Source organism: Protomyctophum parallelum (genome assembly GCF_964188405.1).
Source record: "Protomyctophum parallelum genome assembly, chromosome: 1".
Lineage (NCBI taxonomy): Eukaryota > Metazoa > Chordata > Actinopteri > Myctophiformes > Myctophidae > Protomyctophum > Protomyctophum parallelum.
The window spans coordinates 81,891,881-81,911,417 of NC_139697.1; the positions used below are offsets into that span (position 1 = coordinate 81,891,881).

A 19,537-nucleotide genomic window follows, 5' to 3' on the forward strand; every position below is an offset into this window, starting at 1 on the left:
AACAGCTCAACTGATTTGGTCGTACGTGTGATGTCATCTGTATCATACAAACTATGTTTGTATAAACTGTTTTAACCTGTTGTACGGCGACATTGAGTGCCCTGAAAGGCACCTTATAAATTAAATGTATTATTATTATTATCATCATAATGCTTTATCAGTGTGTCGTCCACAGTAACAGTCTTTGTATCGAGTTGTGCTTTCATGTGAAAATGTGCCCATTCTCCAAATGGTTAATACTTCAATCAATCCTCCACAGTGACACCAGTCAGATAGTCTGAGAACATGGGGCCATATCTCTTACCCCTAAACCCATTTGCCATTTTTTACTATTTTAAAAACATTTTAAAATAGTTCAACTAGTAGCCATCGACATGTTGTGACCGAATATAAGATGACTCTGATTATAAGACGACCCACATTTTTCAAGACTCATTTGTGGAAAAGGATCATTGAATGACAGGAGTCTAGTCTCCTTTTAGGATATTTCCATTCGGGAAAAAAAACCTAGTCTTATATTCAGGCCAATATGGTAGATCAGCTTATGATCATACATCATCAGATTCCAGCCAATCACTTTTCTGTCCCCACTTTATATCCTGAATACGTACCCCATCACTATGGGGTGCTCAGCCAATCAAATCAACGCTATGGTGTACACACCATGGCCGGATGGCAACCACAAGGTTGCCAGTTCAAACCCGGGCTCCCCCAGAGTTGGTGTTGAAGTGTCCTTGAGCAAGACACTGAACCGCTAATTGCTCCTGATGTGCTGGTTGGTGCCTTGCATGGTTTCTGGCGCCATGTGTGTGAATGGGTGAATGTAATGCACAATCTATGTAAAGCACCTTGGATAAAGGCGCTATATAAATGCACTATTTACCACACAAACAGACAGGGATAGGGGGTAAGTGGTGGCACAAGATATAGCAGTTGGTGTTTACCGTTTACCATCAAACTCACTTTTTGAGGGGATCTAGCCCCTCCTATGCACAGCTTTGTGTTTCTAGCACGGAATGTGACGATTTGATTGGTGGAGCACAGAATCTGATGTGTGATGAGCGCCCCTCACTTGTGTGATTTTTCAAAACTGATTGGCAACCAGACTCCCGATCACTATAACGACAAAGATATGGTGTATTATTATTGATTGAGGGGCGCTATCCCCTCCAACATCTGGCTTTCAGAAATTATATCATATGGCAGCCAAGTCTATGGACTTTTAATGGTTAAAAAAAACCAGCACCATTCGTGGCGTCATGTGGCAGCCGTGTCTATGTACCTTTAACGTTTGATTAGAGTACGATGTTTGTTTAAAGAAGTGAGGCACGCCTCACTTCACACAAGTACCATTTTTAGTCTACATCTAATCAATATTTAACAAGCCTCCCAGTAGATGCTGTAGGAGTAATTGCAGCTTGTATCCTGGAAAGGAATTACTAGTCATTATTGGGGCCTGTTCACTGAGATTTGCTATGTGGAAAAGAATGGACATTTTCCTATGTAATGTATTTTTTAATTAGCCTTTGCCAGAGTAGTGAGAGCTTGTTGCATAGCAACACAGGGCAAACAAGTTAACAACACTGTTCCACCGATTTTGCCAGAACGCATTGTAACATCATCAGGCAATGGATTTGTGGCATGGGCGGAGCTTGGGGGGGGTTTGCAAAAAAAAAAAAAAAAGATGTGTTAGGGCAATGTAAAAACGCTAAAATAATAAAACAAAGGTAAAAAAAAAACGCGCGCGCATGCGATTTGGAGTCGTTCGCCAAGCAGTCGCACCCCCAGGCGTCAAGTTCAAGCTCTGCCTATGATTTGTGGTAGCCAATAAACTTTTTATTACAATCAAAAACCAACTGCTCATGAACAGAGAGAGAGAGAGAACAAAAAAAACACAGAGCCACAGCAAAGCAGACCGCCGTTTGCTCTATGGCAAATCTTGGTGTAAGTGAGTCCTCCTTATAGTTCACAGCACTAACATGGGCATCGCACATTAGTGAGAATCTGCTGACCGACTAGCAAGAAGGAAATGTACAGAAGTTACCCCAGATGTGGGGCAGACGTATCAATTATTGGTTTTCTCACATTGAAGTGCCAGCACATGCTCTGTGTCATTTGTTGAGGGAAAGTGTCCATTTGGTTTTGTTGAAAGTGTCTTATTTGATTTTGGTTAGAGCAACAGCTCGTCTCTCTGTGTTCTGAAACAAGGCGCGGACCAGGCTCTTCATCTCTGAACTGGAGAACTCCAAGGCCAAGGGCCCTTTGCCTTCTGCCCACCTGGAGACAGTACAACAAAAGACAATTCAGAAGATCTACATCCATACATCAAAGCAAAATAAAATCTCACGGCTAAAACCTTGTTAGGCCAAGTCCTAATGTGTGATTTGTGAAACGCCATGAAATTAATAACATGGAGCGGGCAGCATCGACCCTCTCGGAATATGACAGTGGCGAGTGCAATGGACCCTGGTCTTATATTAGACACATCTGGAGAACAGGCTATAAGCCTGAACTATACTAACCATACTGCATTACTAATATAATCTAGTTTATATCCTGTCCTTGTGGATCAACATTGTATATGGGAAAACCAATAGACCCATGGATAATGGAAATGAATGTATCCACAAACGAATGAACTTGAGCGTCAGTAGAATAATGATGCTAGTCAAATTGTGTCTCAAAAACTGTATATTCATTCATTCAGCACATTGATCCAGGGAGGGAAAAATCACAGCAGCCATGTCACTCTTCTGGTCACTAACTGACACACAGGACTTTACCACAAGGTGGAGCCATAACACCCCTTTTTTCACTTTCTGCATACTATGACACATTCCTGGGGGTCTGGATGTTCCAAGGACCCCCACGTGGTAACTCTGTCATTTCGGACGCGGGGCGGCTCGCCGGAACTGGGCCAGCCCCCTGGGCACGTTCCTGGTGGTCTGGATGTTTCGGGGACCCCCCGGGGACACCCACACGGTAACTGTAATTTATCGACCGTTTTGGACGCCACCCTGGCTGCGTTCCTGTGGGCCAGGAACTTCCGCGGACACCACACAGAGAGTTGCACCACTCACTTCACACGGGTGTGATTCTTTTCTACAGGGAGGTGTAGGAATTTCACCCATTGATACACCCAATGTTTTTTTCACTGTACCATTCTCACATGTCCCAGGAATGGGGGAGGCGTACTATCATCCGACAGAGCATTGCTCCGAAGGGTCGGGAGAGGGTTGCGGTTAGGTTTAGGTGTCTGCCCCGGGGGAGGTTAGGGTTAGGGTGAGGGAGGAGGTAGGTTGTCGTTCGGACCAATGCTCCGTCGGATGAAAGTACTGCACTCAGGAATGGGTGGACCAAAGGAAAAGTTCCCAGCTCTTTTTTTTAATATATACATTTTATACCCACGTTTTTCACCGATTTTGTCCCCCTATGATAGCCCCCCCACTCCCCCCATGTATTGGTGTATTTTGAAAGCTGTGTGTGGGTCCCTGTGTCCGAGCACGAAAAAGTATCCGAGCACGGAAATAGCGTTATAGCCTTTGTTCACCACCAAGTGTCACTGTTGCACAACCTAACACCCAGACACACACAGGCCAAGGTGTTGGGCTTGTACAGTACAGTACAGTACAACTCACTTTATGGAATATTTTACATTGGGTAAAATATACCAGAGTTTAGTGATGGGTTAAAAGTAATCCGTCTGTGATTCTACACAGCAATTTGTTTACCGTAATTTGGGAAATGGGCAGTGGCAAAGATTAGGGGATGGATTGGTAGGAGGAGGTTCTATTGACAACATCTCAGAGCAGCTCATAGGTCAAAATTCTAAATTGTGAATCATGAACGAGAACTAGTTCTAGTCATTCACTTTCTGGCTTATAGCCAACAAAATAAATCAGTATCGCAAGTGTGGGGCAATGCTGAAGAAAATAATGAAAATGGACAATCTAAAAGCTCAAGTCGTGATGCAACACGTTGTGAACTTGTAGATTGGCTATTTTCAAAACATTTCAGTTTCCATAGTCTTATCCATAGGCGGCGGGTGTGTTTTACCTTTGGGTAGGCTATAGAATTGCGTTGGGGGGGGGGGGGGGGGGGGGGGACTCTCGCCGCAGATTTATTTATTTCCCAGATGGTCTAAAAATGAGTTATTTAGCATACTTTTACCAATGAATTAGCCATACACAGACAACGACTTTTGGACGTCTTTTTCTCAAGTCTCAAGTCAGTCAAGGCTCATACATAGTCTGGATTTTCGGTGGTTAGTTTACCACCGAACTACAACATGAAGTCACGAGCCGCGGTGAAGAGCAAACCACCGCCACCGCTCCAGCCCTTCTCTCTGTTTTTACTCACCACCGCTCAACGTTATTTCAGCTCCCGGTGGTCACCTCACCACCGAAAATCCAGACTATGAATAGGCCTTCAGTGTAGATTACCCGGCGGGTGTTGCTGCCCCTCCGGGAGTCGCGGCTCATGGCTCTTCACAGACGGCACAGAGACAGCAGTCACTCCGCTGAACGTGTCAGTGTTGCTGCAGTGGTGTGAACTGTGAAACGTGCGGGCACTGGGTGCTGCTGAGTTCTGACAGCCGACTCACAGCTTCTTCTTCTGAATTAGGCTACATTATCTTTGCCTTGAAAAATACATTTTTCGTTTTGCCGTTTCCCAAAACAAACCAGCGTGCGCTACTCTTTGCTACAAAGCGACTGGAAGGACGAGGTTTACAGACATACCAATCATATGCTGATTATGCCAGTTGCTGTATAGTGTATAGCCTATCCGATCAGCGATCACCAGGGGGCAGCGACAACACACACACACACACACACACACACACACACACACACACACACACACACACACACACACACACAATAGCCTTCTATAATGCTGTGCACATATATTATATATATTTAAAAAAATACCCAGCATAATTTTTGGGAAGGCTAAGCCTTCCCTAGCCTTACGCACCCGCCTATGGTCTTATCCTTTTTTAGTTTTTTCCTAATAAAGTTATTTTTCTATTGTCGTTTTCTCTCCCCCCCCCCCCCCCCCCCCCCCCCCCCCCTCGTTTTCTCCCCCCCCCTTCCCCCCCCCCCCCCCCCAATGCAAAATGTAAATGTGTAGAATGGGCCTCAGGTCCTAATGCTTCCACCTTACCTGTTGACAATCTCCTGGAGGTTGGCGGTGAGCACGATGACAAGCTCCTTGAAGGTGACCCACTTCTTCACGTAGACAGGAACCTCCTCCTGGTACTTCTTGTTGCGGCTCTCCTCGGCCAGCGGGATGAAGACCAGCGGACCTTCCTCGATGATGGTCTGACACAGCGTGTGGAGGTGCTCTCCGTCCTCCGAGGAGATATCCTACACACAACAAAAGAATAAAACCACAACCACGTAGGTCAGACATTTTTTTAATCCACGGTGAACAGGCTCCTCACATTTCTTTTACATTTTTGTGCTCCGTCATGCACTGAAAATAACAAATCTGTAAGCTCACAATGCGTCACGCTGTGCCACTTTGTTGAGGTTGTAAATTAGCTATTATTGGTGCACGTCTGCAGGACACCGCAACAAATGAGACAAGAACAGAATGATAAATAACCTCTAGCATCATGATTTTAGCGATGACTTCTGAGATGGCAGAGTTGAGGAGACTCCCCATAGCTTTACAGTAGATGTTGACCGGTAGGACATCTTGCCACACTGTGCCCAGTTGTTTCAATTGGTGAATAACCTGCAATTAAAAATGACCATCAGCACCATCAATAATCAGCTAAGTCTGCACACGGTTAATTGCTACCACTATGTATTGCTATTTATTGTGAGGATCAACATTTTGATCGTAACTTTATCATCTGGATGATATAAATTATACATTCTTATCATGAGTAAGAGTGCTTTAAACAATCTTGTCTGATAATCACAAACACTTTTTAATGTGCTTACGAATAAAACTTGACGTTTATATTGGTGGATAATCAAAATTAATGGCATCCATTTACCTGTCTGACTGCCTTGCTGGCTGCTGTGTAATTGTCCTCATAATCCAGATTAGAGAAGTTACGAGCAGTAGATAGTCTCTCTATCATCTCAGCCTTTTGGACATTCATCTGGGATAGGAAGCACTGGGCACCTGGCAGATCAACAGCAAAGAAAAAGTTTGTTTTGTTGGCTGGTTCACATCGTTAGCATGATAACTTGCTAAAGAATGCATGGACCGGCCCAGGCCGTAGCGTAACGGTCTGGGCACCGGACTGGTAATCCAGTCGCAGTGTGCCGCGGGTTCGACTCCCGGACCCGACACGGCCTTTACTGCATGTCATCCCCCCATCTCTCTCCCGTTTCCTGTCAGCCTACTGTCTGTCCCTTCAAAAATCAATAAAAGGCGTAAGCCGCAAAATAATATCTTTAAAAAAAAAGAAAAGAATGCATGGACCATTTCAGTCAGATGCTCATGTAAAATTGCCCTGGATAAGAGCTAAATTCCTAAATTGTTGACACGTGCTGGAAATAAAATACAAAAGTGAAGCTGCACAGTATCAAAGAAAAGTTTAAATAATAATTCTATCGTTCTTCAGGTCATACCTGCGTGACACATCTGCTCTTCGGTGCATTTTTGTACAGCTATTGTGCAGCTATACATTGTAATGTGTTACTGTAATTCTCACCCAATACCTTGGTATGGTCATATTGTGGGACTGCCATGTTACGTTGAAAATAAACACTTTAGCAAGGAAGAAAAACCTCCACGGCCAATTTGAGCAGGCCAAAGAATCTCTCACTTGTTCCAAAGCTATTTGCTAGAAAATAACATTTTCAGATTTATCAACCGTACTTTCGTCATTTATTTACCTAGTCTCCTGAAACTGGGTACCATGTCAACGAAGGTGGCAACCCCTTCGCTGAGAGGCTGCAGGTGGGGCTTGAACTGGTGGCCCAGTGTCAGCAGGTTGTGGGCTATATACATGCAGTTGTTGTGCTGGATGGCTGCCAGTTGGGGGAACTTGAGCAGGTTCTCTCTACAGTGGAGAAAACAAAGTGAACGTGATACTCTCTGGAGGAAAGCCTTTTTCTTAGTAATGAAATTAATATACTTCGATTTACTGATCCTCACTTATGATAGGTTGGAACAACATCGTAGAACAGCTGGAATATGTTTCTCACAGTGAAAAATAGTTGTGTGGCACTGGGGGAAAAAAAGACAAAAAGAACGATTAGCTCTAGTGAATGAAGCCATCATTTGTTCAGATTCAGCAAACACACTGGAGTGACCACATGTGGACTATTGTGAATATATATATATATATATATATAAAAAACCCACATGTACAGTAGATAACCCATTTTCTATTTTGGGACAATGCTTTAGTAGTGTAAAACCAGGACATGACAACACGTATACCAGGTCCTATATAATCTTAGATCACCAGCCTTGTTGAAAAGCATAGCTTACCAAGGCGAAGAGCTTCCCACAGCCTCACGCAGAGTGTTCAGGGCCAGTTCCATGAGTTGCTGGACAGACTCGCTGATGCGACAGACTGGCATACACATGGTTTTATCCGATAGCTGCTTGGCATTCTCCAGGCTCAGCTCATCCCTGGGAGGGCTCTTCTTCTCCTGCTTAATTTTGGTGCCTGAAGCTGGCTTTGGTAGCTTGGGAATGGCCAGCTTGGAATCGGGTGTGATCTGATGGTGGTTGTGACGGTGACATGACATGTAATAAAGGCATACAACAGTTAATCAAAGTATTGATTTCATCGAATATAAAGAAATGAAATGAAATTATTTTGTCTTTTTTTTTAACACAGCAATAATAAAAAACAAATCTATTCTACAATCAACACGTTGAGAGCTTGTAGATGGGCTATTTTTGCATCACACTGTTAAAATATAAAATAGGGCTTAACCAGACAAATCAATTTAGATTATATAATTAATTGTTTTGCATCAATTCAATAATGTATTTTACTAACATGCAATTTGATTATTCAATCATTCGAATAATAACCAAAAGGATATCGATAGACGTAATCAATAGAATAATTGCTAAGGAAATTATCGGTTGTTGCAGGCTTATCGTTATATTATTTGCACCTTATAATGCATGGTCAAATGGCTACAGTTTGCATGCAAAACCAAGAGAATTACAGCAAACATTTGATAGATTAGCTTGCTAAGTACACAAACTAAACATACTCTGACAGTGTTGTGCATCTTGGAGGTCATGAGTTTGCGCGCCGCAACAATGACGTCCCTGCACTTCTTGCTGGCAAAGTGACAGTTGACGTCTCTCGCATACTTGAGCAGCTCTGTGGAATCACCTTGCAGGTACTGCATCTCCTTAAGAGACTTCTCAAACTCCTCCGTCTCCTTGATCACCTTTAACATTATACAAAATAAACAAAGCTAGCACACAATCATCACTCAGCACACACCGATCTGTTGTATACCCACACGTAACGAAAACGTTTTATGACCGCCAGGCATGTCTACGGTAAAGATGCTTCTCTTTCCAGCGACCATGCACCACGCGACCAACATTATTGGTGCGACCAACATTATTGGGCAGTGCCATGTGTGCTTCCAGCAGAAAATAGATGGAACGTTTGGAGAGAAGCACAGCTCATCAGTTTGATCCTCCAGGTTGTGTCTGGTCATTTGCGCCCTTACAGTTGTTTCAGCTAGGCTAATAAATGCAGATGACACGTCGTTCAAGCACAGCAATAGTCGATAGGTTCAAAAACGTTGCAGGTGTCAATGAATGCATCATGCAAGTGATCTGGACACGATATCTAAATCAGCAAGAAAATCAACTATACACCGTAATCTTACATGACATTTTTCCAGTGTTCTTTAGCTGTGACCCTATATATACAATATTACGCGGTCGGCAATAAGTACGTTTGGCCTCAGGACAATTCTTTTCTACGGCAGTGGCAGGTTATAACTTACAATTACTCACTCCTCTCACGCGGTACATCATCATATTATAACATAGCAGATCTTTTTTTATCTGGCACATCAAATGTGTTTATCCTACTTAATTTTGACAATGCAAAGCCACTGTGTCTTATCTGCTCGCATGGAATATAATGTAGGCGGCACCACAAGACAAAGCATGGCACCTTCAGAATGATCTTTCCACCTAAAGGCCTATTCATAGTCTGGATTTTCAGTGATAGGTGACCAACGAGCTGAAATAACGTTGAGCGGTGGTGAGTAAAAACAGAGAGAAGGGCTGGGGCGCAGGGCTCGAGATTAACGGCGTCCCGACGTCCCGGGGACTGTAAAATATCTATTTGGGACGTAAATGTATCTAATTCGGGACGGTTTCGGGACGAGAGGAGTTTTTACACTGAAAATGCGCATTTCGTGTGCAGCGATGAGCAGCATGAGAATTTGCCGTGCCGTCAGAGTCAGATAGTTGACAACAACAACGCACACACTACATTCACCCAACGGAATCATAGGAATTATATTGCTTTTGCCCCGTGGATGGGACATTTAGATTGAAAAACTATCGGTTGGAAGCCTGGATAAAACCATGGTTGTGTGCCACAGAAAGGTTCCATATGGACATGGGGCTACACTACAGCAACGTTTAACGTTAGCTTCCATGCTAGGCTTGCTAGCTGGCATCGACATAATATGTTGGTATATATCCTCTGAAGCAACAGATGTTTTCTAATGCTCAGATTGTTCTGGAATTGCTGCCCCAACACGGTGGAATGCACACCCCAAAACGCTCTCATTCCACAGTTTTTATTGATTGTATTTATTATTTATTGATCCTTCGTCTTAGTATTCCCCTAATAAAGTTGTTTTTATTTGTTTTCTCATGCCCACCATGTAATAGACATTTGAGTATTCATATACCTGCATTGCTGCACGTTATCTGTTGGTCTTTGATCAAGTAGCCTACACCAAAGTTTTATAAGCTACTGTAGTCACTATTCATTGATTCACTGGTAGGCTACACCAAAATAACAAAATCCATTTGAAAATAAATATCAGTGTTCTCAGGTCGAATATTGATATGCGATTAAAATATGATTAATTTAGATTAATTAATTACAATGCCTCTGATTAATTCGATTAACATTTTTAACCAAGCCCTATTTTTCATCTGGGAGCATTTTGACTAAATCAGTGTATCTACAGAAGAAACATGAAGCCAAACAAATAATGTACTGTCTGCATGTATTCAATACAGTACATTATTTGTTTGGCTTAATTGTATTTCTATTACAATAGGAATACAGTTATTAATTTCACAATTTTTTTTTTTTTTTAAGATATTTTTTTGCGGCTTACGCCTTTTATTGATTTTTTTTTAAGGGATAGAAAGTAGGCTGACAGGAAACGGGAGAGAGAGATGGGGGGATGACATGCGGTAAAGGCCGTGTCGGGTCCGGGAGTCGAACCCGCGGCACACCGCGACTGGATCACCAGTCCGGTGCCCAGACCGTTACGCTACGGCCTGGGCCTAATTTCACAATTTGAGTGGTGCTTTTTTGTACTTTTCTTCCCCCCGGGACGGTATACATTTATTTCGGGACGGTTCAAATTGTATTTTGGGACGGTTCCGGGACGGTGGTGAAAAAAGTTAGTCTGGAGCCCTGCTGGGGCGGTGGCGGTGGTTTGGTCTTCACCGCGGCTCGTGAGGTCATGTTGTAGTTCGGTGGACACCTTATCACCGAAAAGTGAGTATGAATAGGCCTTAAGAATTCTTCAGGTCGTAATACTCTGTAAGGGGCCTGCAACATTTGAACCTAGGAAACGTTGCTGTGCTCAAACATCCTGTCATTACTAAAAAAACATAATTAGAACTAATAGCTTAGCTGAAATAACGGTAAACATGGACTTCCTGTGGTTGTAGCAGCGATTCAACGTCAGGTCATAAATTACCAGGTTGTTGTCAGACACTCAGGAAGATCAAATGACCGGTACGCCTCTCCAAAAGTTAAACTATCTATCTTCAGCTTGAACATAATAATATAATATTAATAATAATTGTCTCGAAGGATATTCGTATTCACAGGGCTGTTCAAAACCCTCACAGCAAAAAACACATAGCACAGAAAAACATATCACCAAGACAATACAAAAACAAAAAAAAACAAAGTGCTCTAAGCTCTCCACCAGAAAAATGCAGGACGTCGAGACTCGAGAGTGCTGAAGCTTGATGCTCAGGCGCTGTGAAGACAAGCGCTCCAGCATATCTTTGCCATAGAATTGCATTGGCAGAAAAGCACTGGCAGCAAATTAAAAAAATGCTTTGATTGATTAGATTCTTTATTACTGTATTCAGTTCATACATGGCCCCTATTTGGACAATCTAGCTGTAATATAGAGGGACTGTCGGTCCAATATTGTACAAATGAAATTAATATTATATTTAAAATAATCGTAAAGGCCAGTTATTGCTGTAGGGCCTGTTCGGGCACACCTTAAGGTGCAGTTCAATCCATACCGTACTGTAATTGTCCAGCTGGCTGCTGTTGTTGGGGATGGAGTAGAGGAGACACTCGTGGATGATACAGTGGGACATTTCCTCCCAGATCAGCTCACCCAGGATCACAGACAGCTTCTTCTCACCGACCGACACGTCTGAGAGAAAAGGAAAGACATTCTTTTTGTTGACATTATTGAGACATTTCTAGGACCGTCATAGACTAATGAAATTATTAGTTGACCAAGTAATTTAACCCATTAAAAACAGGAAAACAGCTGAGCTGTGTAATTTTAGATTTTAGAAATATATAGCAAAAGAAAATCATTAGAACAGTGGTTCTCAAAAATAGTAGATACAAGCTCACGCTTTGTGTAATATCGAGATATTACACAAATATTTTCTTCTGGGGGTCCCTGGCATAAAACATTTTCAAATGGGGGGGGGGGTAGACGGTATATCAATTCGGGGGTCCTTGACACGAAAACGTTTGCAAACTACAGGTTTAGAAGGCATTTGTATAATCAGCCTCAGGTCTTAATGGGTCAATAGACTACATTAGAGACGCATGAGCAAGCCATACCTAACAGGTGTGAATGCAGTGTTCTGAGCACCAACAAGAGCCTGGTGTAGACTTGCGAGGGACTTGAGTGCTCCATGTTGCTTTCTTCCGAATTTTCTAGGGCCAAGACGGTACCTTCACCCTGTTGGTCCACTACGGTCACACACAGGGAAGGGTACATCACTAGTGGCTTCAGCATGTACTTCAACAGCACCTGACCTGAGAGACAAGTGAAAAAGAAAGAACATCAAAACGTATTTCAGATGAGTACAGGCATGTCACAATTATTACATAATATGTCTAATCCCAATTATTTGAGATAAATCAGTCATCATCATTGACATGTTTAATTGTTTCAGGTATTTCTTCTATTTAAAAAAAAAACATGTTTAACCCATTTCGACCTGAGATCAGATTCTAAAAATGTCTTCTACATCCTGACAGTTTTCTGAAAAAGCTATGTTTCTATGGCAGTGGTTCTTCGATATTTCTAAAATAGCAGACCTACAAGCTCGTAGCGCTCCACTCAGTGGCGCGCTATGAGCTTGTAGATCTGCTATTTTTCAATAGCTAAAGCATAACACAATGCTAACACCAAAAGGGGTTAAGTATATAAGGAGGAGTAGGACAAAAGCTCTGCGTCCTCCAGGTGGAGGCTCCTCACAGGCAGGTAAGTCAGTAGGATACAAGAGCTGTGACAACACACAAATGTGTGTGGGGAGGAACCCGTTAGCATTTGAATTGGGGAAAAGGGGTAAAAAGCAACAACAAAAATTCCAGCATTTTCTAATCTATTTGAATAACGTAGATCAGGGCTTTAATATAACTGTACAGGGCCTTACTGAACAGTTTGATCTTGTGCTGAAGGTCTCCCTGGATGGCCAGAGCTTGAAGAACACGGCAGAGCAAAGCAGGAGGGCCCTGCTGCTCTTCATCCTTACTGCATCCCAGAGTCAGATGGAGCTCCGTCTTCACAAAGGAGTTCATTTCCATAGACTCTGTTGTTATGAGATACAGTACACTAATCAATAATCTCACCATTATTAGTCTTTTCGATAGAATTCCCACACATCTCTTGCACATAATATTCTATAGTTTTGTTTATCTGATGGTTTCCCGTCCAATAACTAAATTTCAAATCAATATTTGTCTTTGTGTAATAGAAACGTTGTATGGTACATATTATTTTATGCAATGTGCTTTCAAATGACCCATTGCAATCCCAAGGGATGCTTTATTTGTTGTTATTCGGGAGCTTATTTTGTTCATTGTTGGTTTGTGAATGATGATCATGTTCCATGTGCGTCTCTTCTTCATCACCATACTCTGACACGGCTCTCACCCCGGGTATCTGGTTTAGATAAGAGCCAGCATAGATAACTATTGTTTTTCACTTTTGGCCCAGAATGTTCTAATCTCCTCAAAAACATGTTTTCGAAGACATCTGACCATAATGTTAAACACTCTACTTCCTGGGTCTAAGATAGAACTACAACTTACTTAGAACTACAGTAGATTGCCCAATATTCATGTTTCCTGGACTTTTAGGAAATTACATCATCTCTGGAGAATTTACACGTCAGTATTGTAAACCTTTGTCATGGTAGAGTTAGTCACCATGACAACGGTGTTAATCCTGATAAGAATGTAATATATACTGCCTCCATTTTGTCAGAATTTGATCCTTCCTGCACTGGCTGTATGTGACTTCATCTATATCTCTCCGATTACATTTACATGGCATATTCTAAAACCCACTCTCTGTCTGGAAATTCCTTCTTTGCTTGGACTCTTCAAAATTATTCCTTTTGGGTTATAAAAAGGTATTTTCTAAAGTATTTTCATCTTAAGGTTTATAAACATTTTTATAAAACATATTCCTGCTAAGGCTACTTCTAAAGGTTTTTATAACCATTTGGGGTGAATTACATTGGTATAAGGCTTTAAAGCCTGGGTTTATGAGACTGAGTACTGCTTTGTAATCAGATTACTTCCTATATAACATTCTGGCGTTGTCCAGTGGTCCTTCCTATTATTGAGCTATCGGAGTTATAGTCCTTATGAATATACATATTTATCATACATGTAGTTATAGAGCACCGAAGTCCTGACGTAACTCGCTCATCCCGACGATTCCCCTGGTTCGCGGAAGTAATTTCTCTATGGAGAATAACATGGGGCGATCTTAATATCATCTACTATAAGCGTTGTGGTCCAAAAATAAACAAGCTGTCTCGGCGTTATTGTTAGGGAGGTGTCTCTGTATCGTTTGCAACAGTCAGTCACTGTATGATACAGTCTGCTTCTAGCGAAAATCTAACTAATTCAGCAGCAGTAACATTAGCGTTTTCTCTCAGTCAGTTGATTCTTCATATCCATATGAGTGAAGCGGCCGGGGTGACATGTTTATTTTTCAGACACAGTTGTTATATGAGGCGATCTAAAATCGCCTCAATGGGGATTTCAATGCAACTAAACAAATACATGAACCTGGGGACTGACGCCCTCTACTGAAAGTGACGTCAGACTTCGGTGCTCTATCAGTCTCACCTTTAGAGGAAGGCAGTTTCCACTTGGCTAATTTTTTCCACTCCTCCCCCAGCTGGTAGATGAAGTTCTCTCTCTGAACAATGAGCTCAGAGCTGAGCGCACACAGCAGGGGCAGGTCTGTACTCTTCCATGTCTTCAGAGCATCCACACTGCCTCTTGCCTGGGAACAGTGCAACATATGGATGAATGAGGGAAAAAGAGAGAGAAGAAGCTCAAGTTATCTATTCATGTCATGTCATGTCTATTCATTTTGCCAACCAAAGCAATCTTTGGTTTCAAACATTGATTTGTATTGACAAACTTAGGGGTTAGAACAGATAGAACCAAATTAAGTTTGGCTCCAACTCCAAGGTTTAAGTATAACTCTTACCCTTTCTAAGTGTTTGGCTGCTTTCACGTAGTTCTTCTCCTGTAGGGATTTGCTAAAATCGTCCATTGCACTGTGAAACTGAGACAAAATTAATGTTAAACAACAGTTGTGAGATTGTATGCATGTACATGTGTAATTATCCTTCCCTGATGAACGGCGGCGGTGGCTCAGGGGTAGAGTGCCTGGATGGTAACTGTAAGGTTGCCAGTTCGAACCCGGGCTCCCCCAGAGTTACTGTCGAAGTGTCCTTGTGCAAGACACTGAACCCCTAATTGCTCCCGATGTGCTAGTTGGTGCCTTGCATGGTTTCCGCTGCTATCGGTGTATGAATGTGTGTGTGAATGGGTGAATGTAATGCACAATCTCTGTAAAGCGCCTTGGATAAAGGCGCTATATAAATGCACCATTTACCATTTACCATGAACGTTGGATTCATACGTCTTAACCTGCTGCGTCCTAATAAAGTATTGGCACTCTGGCTATTGGCGTGTGCGGCCACTTTCTTGTGTTTTCAAGATTCCCTCTTTAAATATCATTAACAACATCAAACCACAACCTTTTCACAAAGAAAAGTCAATGATTTTAAGCATGTGTGATTTTGTTTAGCAGAAGGTTCTACTCAGTTAAGCTGAAGGAAATCTAGTTCACTGATGGTTAGCATGATGGTCTGCGGCCCGGTGGCTGGGAACCTCTTCTCTGATTAACACACTTCATCATATGACAGGGTCGCGCAAAAGCTTTCAATGTTAGACAGTTTTAGAAAATGTTCGCCTATAATGACAGCCTTGACAGGCCCAACATATGGATGTCAGGAGGTGTAAAGTGGCTAATGGAAAGTCACAGATTGTACCTCTTTTAGATGTCCCAGCATTGTGATAATGACTGTGTTTCTCTGCAGCTGCTGCTTGAGCTTCTCATACTCAGCCACATTCACATGGATGTTCTTCAGCACCTGTGTGTCCCAAGGTCACACACACAAAAACACATTATCAGTACACAGCAAGAGGGCTGTCAAATGAGCACAGAAATTATGACCAATTCTTAATTTTTTATTATATTTCATTATCGTTACATTTTGCTTAGACAATTGTGCACGTAATGCATGTAATGTTAGAACACTCAATGTCAGTACTGTTATATCCACAATGTGGCAATCGAATCGACTCAACCTCAATTGTCAAAAACAAGTTTAGGCATCATTAACTGATATTTATTTGTATGTCGCTCGTTTCCGAGTGTAATGGACTTAGTTGGTTGGGAGTCGGGACTGGTTGTAAGCTATAAATGATTGCTCAGTTAAATACTTTTACAGATAATCCTAATCAAATGATGACACCTGAATAACAGCCCAATTGAATAATGACACATGTAGCCTACTACTGAACGGTATGCAACAGCACTGTGTGCTTGAGCATGGATACTCTGGCTGGCTCAATATAGTTAATGTACGAATGATATGGCTGGCCGTCAGCGTGCACTGCTTTGGTTGAATTGACATCATAAAACATTATGCTGTAGCCAGGCCCACTAATCGAATATACATGTTTACCATCGAGTGCACCGCTCCCCTGTCAAATTGATTTGTTTGAGCCCTATTATATAATCAAACTAGTAGTGCAAACTGTGCATAGAGTAGAATTGGCAATTGGACACACATTTAATGTGTGAGCGAGTGAGTGTGAAAATATGGGAGAGGTTTCGTCTAGGAGAAATACTGTTTTTTACTCTTTTTAATTTTATAGTAATACCATCCATGAACTTGCACCATGAATGAGGCCCCCTTTTTAGTTAGTCAGGAGGATACCACAATTTACAAAGTGAATGGGGAAAACAGGTACCACAGTATTCTAGTCAAAGCTTGTTATGCTTTATTACACGGCTTGGTTGAATGCTTGATTCTGATTGGTCAATCCCTGAATTCAGCTGTGTGTTATTTATTGATAATGACCGCTCCACTCTGTAACAGACCGCTGCCTAATCAAAGCACCTGGCTGCGCTACTTGATTTTATGCTGTATGTCCAACAGCCATGTCAAACCATCAATGTCATTTATAAATAAACGTTGCCATCAAGAATGTTTTTGAAAACATTTGAAGCGAGAAATAGACGATGCGTTAATCGAAAATGGATTCTATTTTATCAACACTTTTTTTTAGGCGACCCGTGTTGCACTGGGAACTTGAGCAGATAGGCAGTGCAAGACTGACGGAATACTTTCATACCATAAGCAAGGAAATACCTGGTTTTGTTGTATTCATTTAATTATTAAGTAGCCGTGTAATAAACGGGTCGGACTCTGGTCATTATCGCATCCCTTCAGGATGTGGTCATTATCGAGAAATAAAATCCCTTCAGGATGATTAAACACCTCAACTTGTCTCTGTGTTTAATTATCCTGTCGGGATTTTATTTCTTGATAATGACCGCCAGGCGCTGACCCGTTATTATCCCTTACATAATAACCTATATGAACTGGCAAAATCGCCACAACATTACAAAGTACATTATGGTGTTGTACTTAAGATGTGTGACTAGATGAGCAACACAATGTCTTGTTTTTCTTCATAAGTATATCTAGCAAACCAAATTTCTACCAGATGTACCAATACAACACTACTATAGGCTTACCTCAGTGTCGATGCAAGTTTTAAGAACGTCAATTTCTTTGGAAGCATCAACGACCTGCCCCATGAGATCCTCAGACCCTTGTAGACTCGGCAGGAACTCGTTATATCTCTTGTTGATCATGTCGCATACTTCTTCCTATTGGAATGCCGGGGAAAGCAAATCAAACAGGTGGTTTTGTTTTTGTGTTTTCAGACCATAACCCATTTAGACCTGAGGACACATCTGTGTCACCTTATAGCATGAAAAATAGAAGATCTACACTGCTAGATATGCTATTTTTGAAAAATCATGAAAATGTGGTTCCATGAGTAAATACTCAGAGTTACAGTATATATCTCAGAGTTAAAGACCTATAAGGGTCCTTTTGGAACCCCCCTCAGCCCTCACCATAAGTGTACACTGTACACAAACGTGGCATCTTTGACAGGCACCAAAACAAACAATAATGCTGTTGTTGTCTCACTTGTCTGACAGTAACTGACAGACAGTCTACAGTACAAAAACAACACAGCTTTCCAAAAACACATTAACAAGCTAACACAGTTATTTCTGGGCTGGCAAAGCGACACCCGTGACTCTCATGCGATGGAGCTTTTAAGCTTTAACAACTTATACTTAGCCCTATTTTATGTTTCGCCTCTATGTAGCTGATCTTTGCCTGCCTTCTAATGAAGGCATTTGATTAGAGCTATGGTCCTGCTATAATTAAGTTCGCGACAGGCTGTAAAATTGCCATTTTAAAACAAAAACAAAACGTTCGCCATAAGTATTATCTTCCTTAAAGTGATAATGTATTAATGTTGTTGACAGCAGCCAAGCCTGTTGGATGCTAGCATAGCTGACGCTAATAAGCTAACGCAACAACACTTTTATGTTAGTGAGGCCAAACCAGAAAGCCGTTGTTGTTGTTTTTCTTCTCGTGCGTAAACATGGTATTTATGATGGGTCCATGTTCCACACAAATTTATTTTTTATTCTAATTTTAAGACCATCATCACACTTATTCTACTAGCTAGATAGCTAATGCTAACTTGTCTTACCTTGGTATCCTCCACTTTACGTGACAACTTGCTTATTTTGGTGGACAGGTCTTCTTTCTCTAGCTTCCCGGAGCTGGCCAGGACTTCTGTAACGAAGGACGCCATGTTCTGTCCAAACAGTTCATTCAAATGTCACTTTGTTCAAGTCAATGGGCAGCCTTGTAGTGTTGTTTTCTGTGCTGTGTGTATGCGTGCGTTCAGTCAGTATAGCTGGCAGTGCCTGGTGCCACATAGTACTGACATCAGAAGTTGCGCTTCCATCTCGTTTTCAGGACAGGAGCCGCGAGGAGCAGTGATTACTGTGATTGGTTGATGTTGCAGCTGTAGGTGTGGTTTATGGTTTGAACAGGGACACAATACATTAATCATGCATCAATTTCCAAGACCCCGAGTTTGGTAATTAATTGAGTACTTAATTAAAATACTTAAGTAAAACATTTACTTTTGCCACCACGGAAAGAAAATCTAAAAATCACAAAAAACGGATCTTCCCTTTCCTAAATGCATGGTCAGGGACCACATACCTTCAATTGGGTTGAGATGGTGACTGCATGAAGGCCAGTAGCATATTATGATTGTGATTCACATAATTTTCAAGATATTCAAATCATTCAGTGACCTGTGAATGGGGGTATTGTTGTCTGGAAGATGGAAGTCTTTCATGACAGGATAAAGCCGGTGATCACTCAAAATAACTTTGCATTAATTCGCTGTGACCCAGGCCTTCCCTCTAAAGGGGACAGGTAGGTCCAAAACCATGCATGCTTGGTGTGTGTGTGCAGAGCATAGGGTGCAGAGCATGTGCAGAGCTGCCTGAGGCCTCATTCACATGTACCAAACACCAATCAAGCAAATGTTTGGTCGTTTTTTTTGGGCCACCACAATGCTTTTCCAATGGGAGTCACATGGTTTGATCAAACATTTGTG

At 41.9% G+C, this 19,537-nt stretch overlaps 1 protein-coding gene across 1 annotated transcript; it reads right to left on the minus strand.

The window, feature by feature from the left end:
• Positions 1-1,494: 1,494 nt before the first annotated feature.
• LOC310861307 (centromere/kinetochore protein zw10 homolog) lies at positions 1,495-18,836 on the minus strand. The gene is made up of 16 exons (XM_083768711.1): positions 18,611-18,836; positions 17,571-17,705; positions 15,793-15,894; positions 14,943-15,020; positions 14,573-14,732; positions 12,865-13,020; positions 12,044-12,241; positions 11,482-11,618; positions 8,205-8,387; positions 7,462-7,694; positions 7,123-7,194; positions 6,861-7,027; positions 6,011-6,141; positions 5,611-5,742; positions 5,167-5,369; positions 1,495-2,277 (listed from the first exon to the last, which is right to left on the minus strand). The coding sequence occupies exons 1-16, from the start codon at positions 18,713-18,715 to the stop codon at positions 2,157-2,159; spliced, it is 2,313 nt and encodes a 770-aa protein (XP_083624837.1). The 5' UTR covers positions 18,716-18,836; the 3' UTR covers positions 1,495-2,156.
• Between the last annotated feature and the right edge of the window lie 701 nt (positions 18,837-19,537).

What these genes read in the sequence shown, in the direction of transcription:
- LOC310861307 (XM_083768711.1), bottom strand. Translation starts at nt 18,715, where the DNA reads ATGGCGTCCTTCGTTACAGAAGTCCTGGCCAGCTCCGGGAAGCTAGAG. An exon ending in CAGCCAAACACTTAGAAAGG is followed by an intron (nt 14,733 to 14,942) that starts GTAAGAGTTATA and finishes CACTGTTCCCAG; the next exon opens with GCAAGAGGCAGTGTGGATGC. An exon ending in GAAACTGCCTTCCTCTAAAG is followed by an intron (nt 13,021 to 14,572) that starts GTGAGACTGATA and finishes TCATAACAACAG; the next exon opens with AGTCTATGGAAATGAACTCC.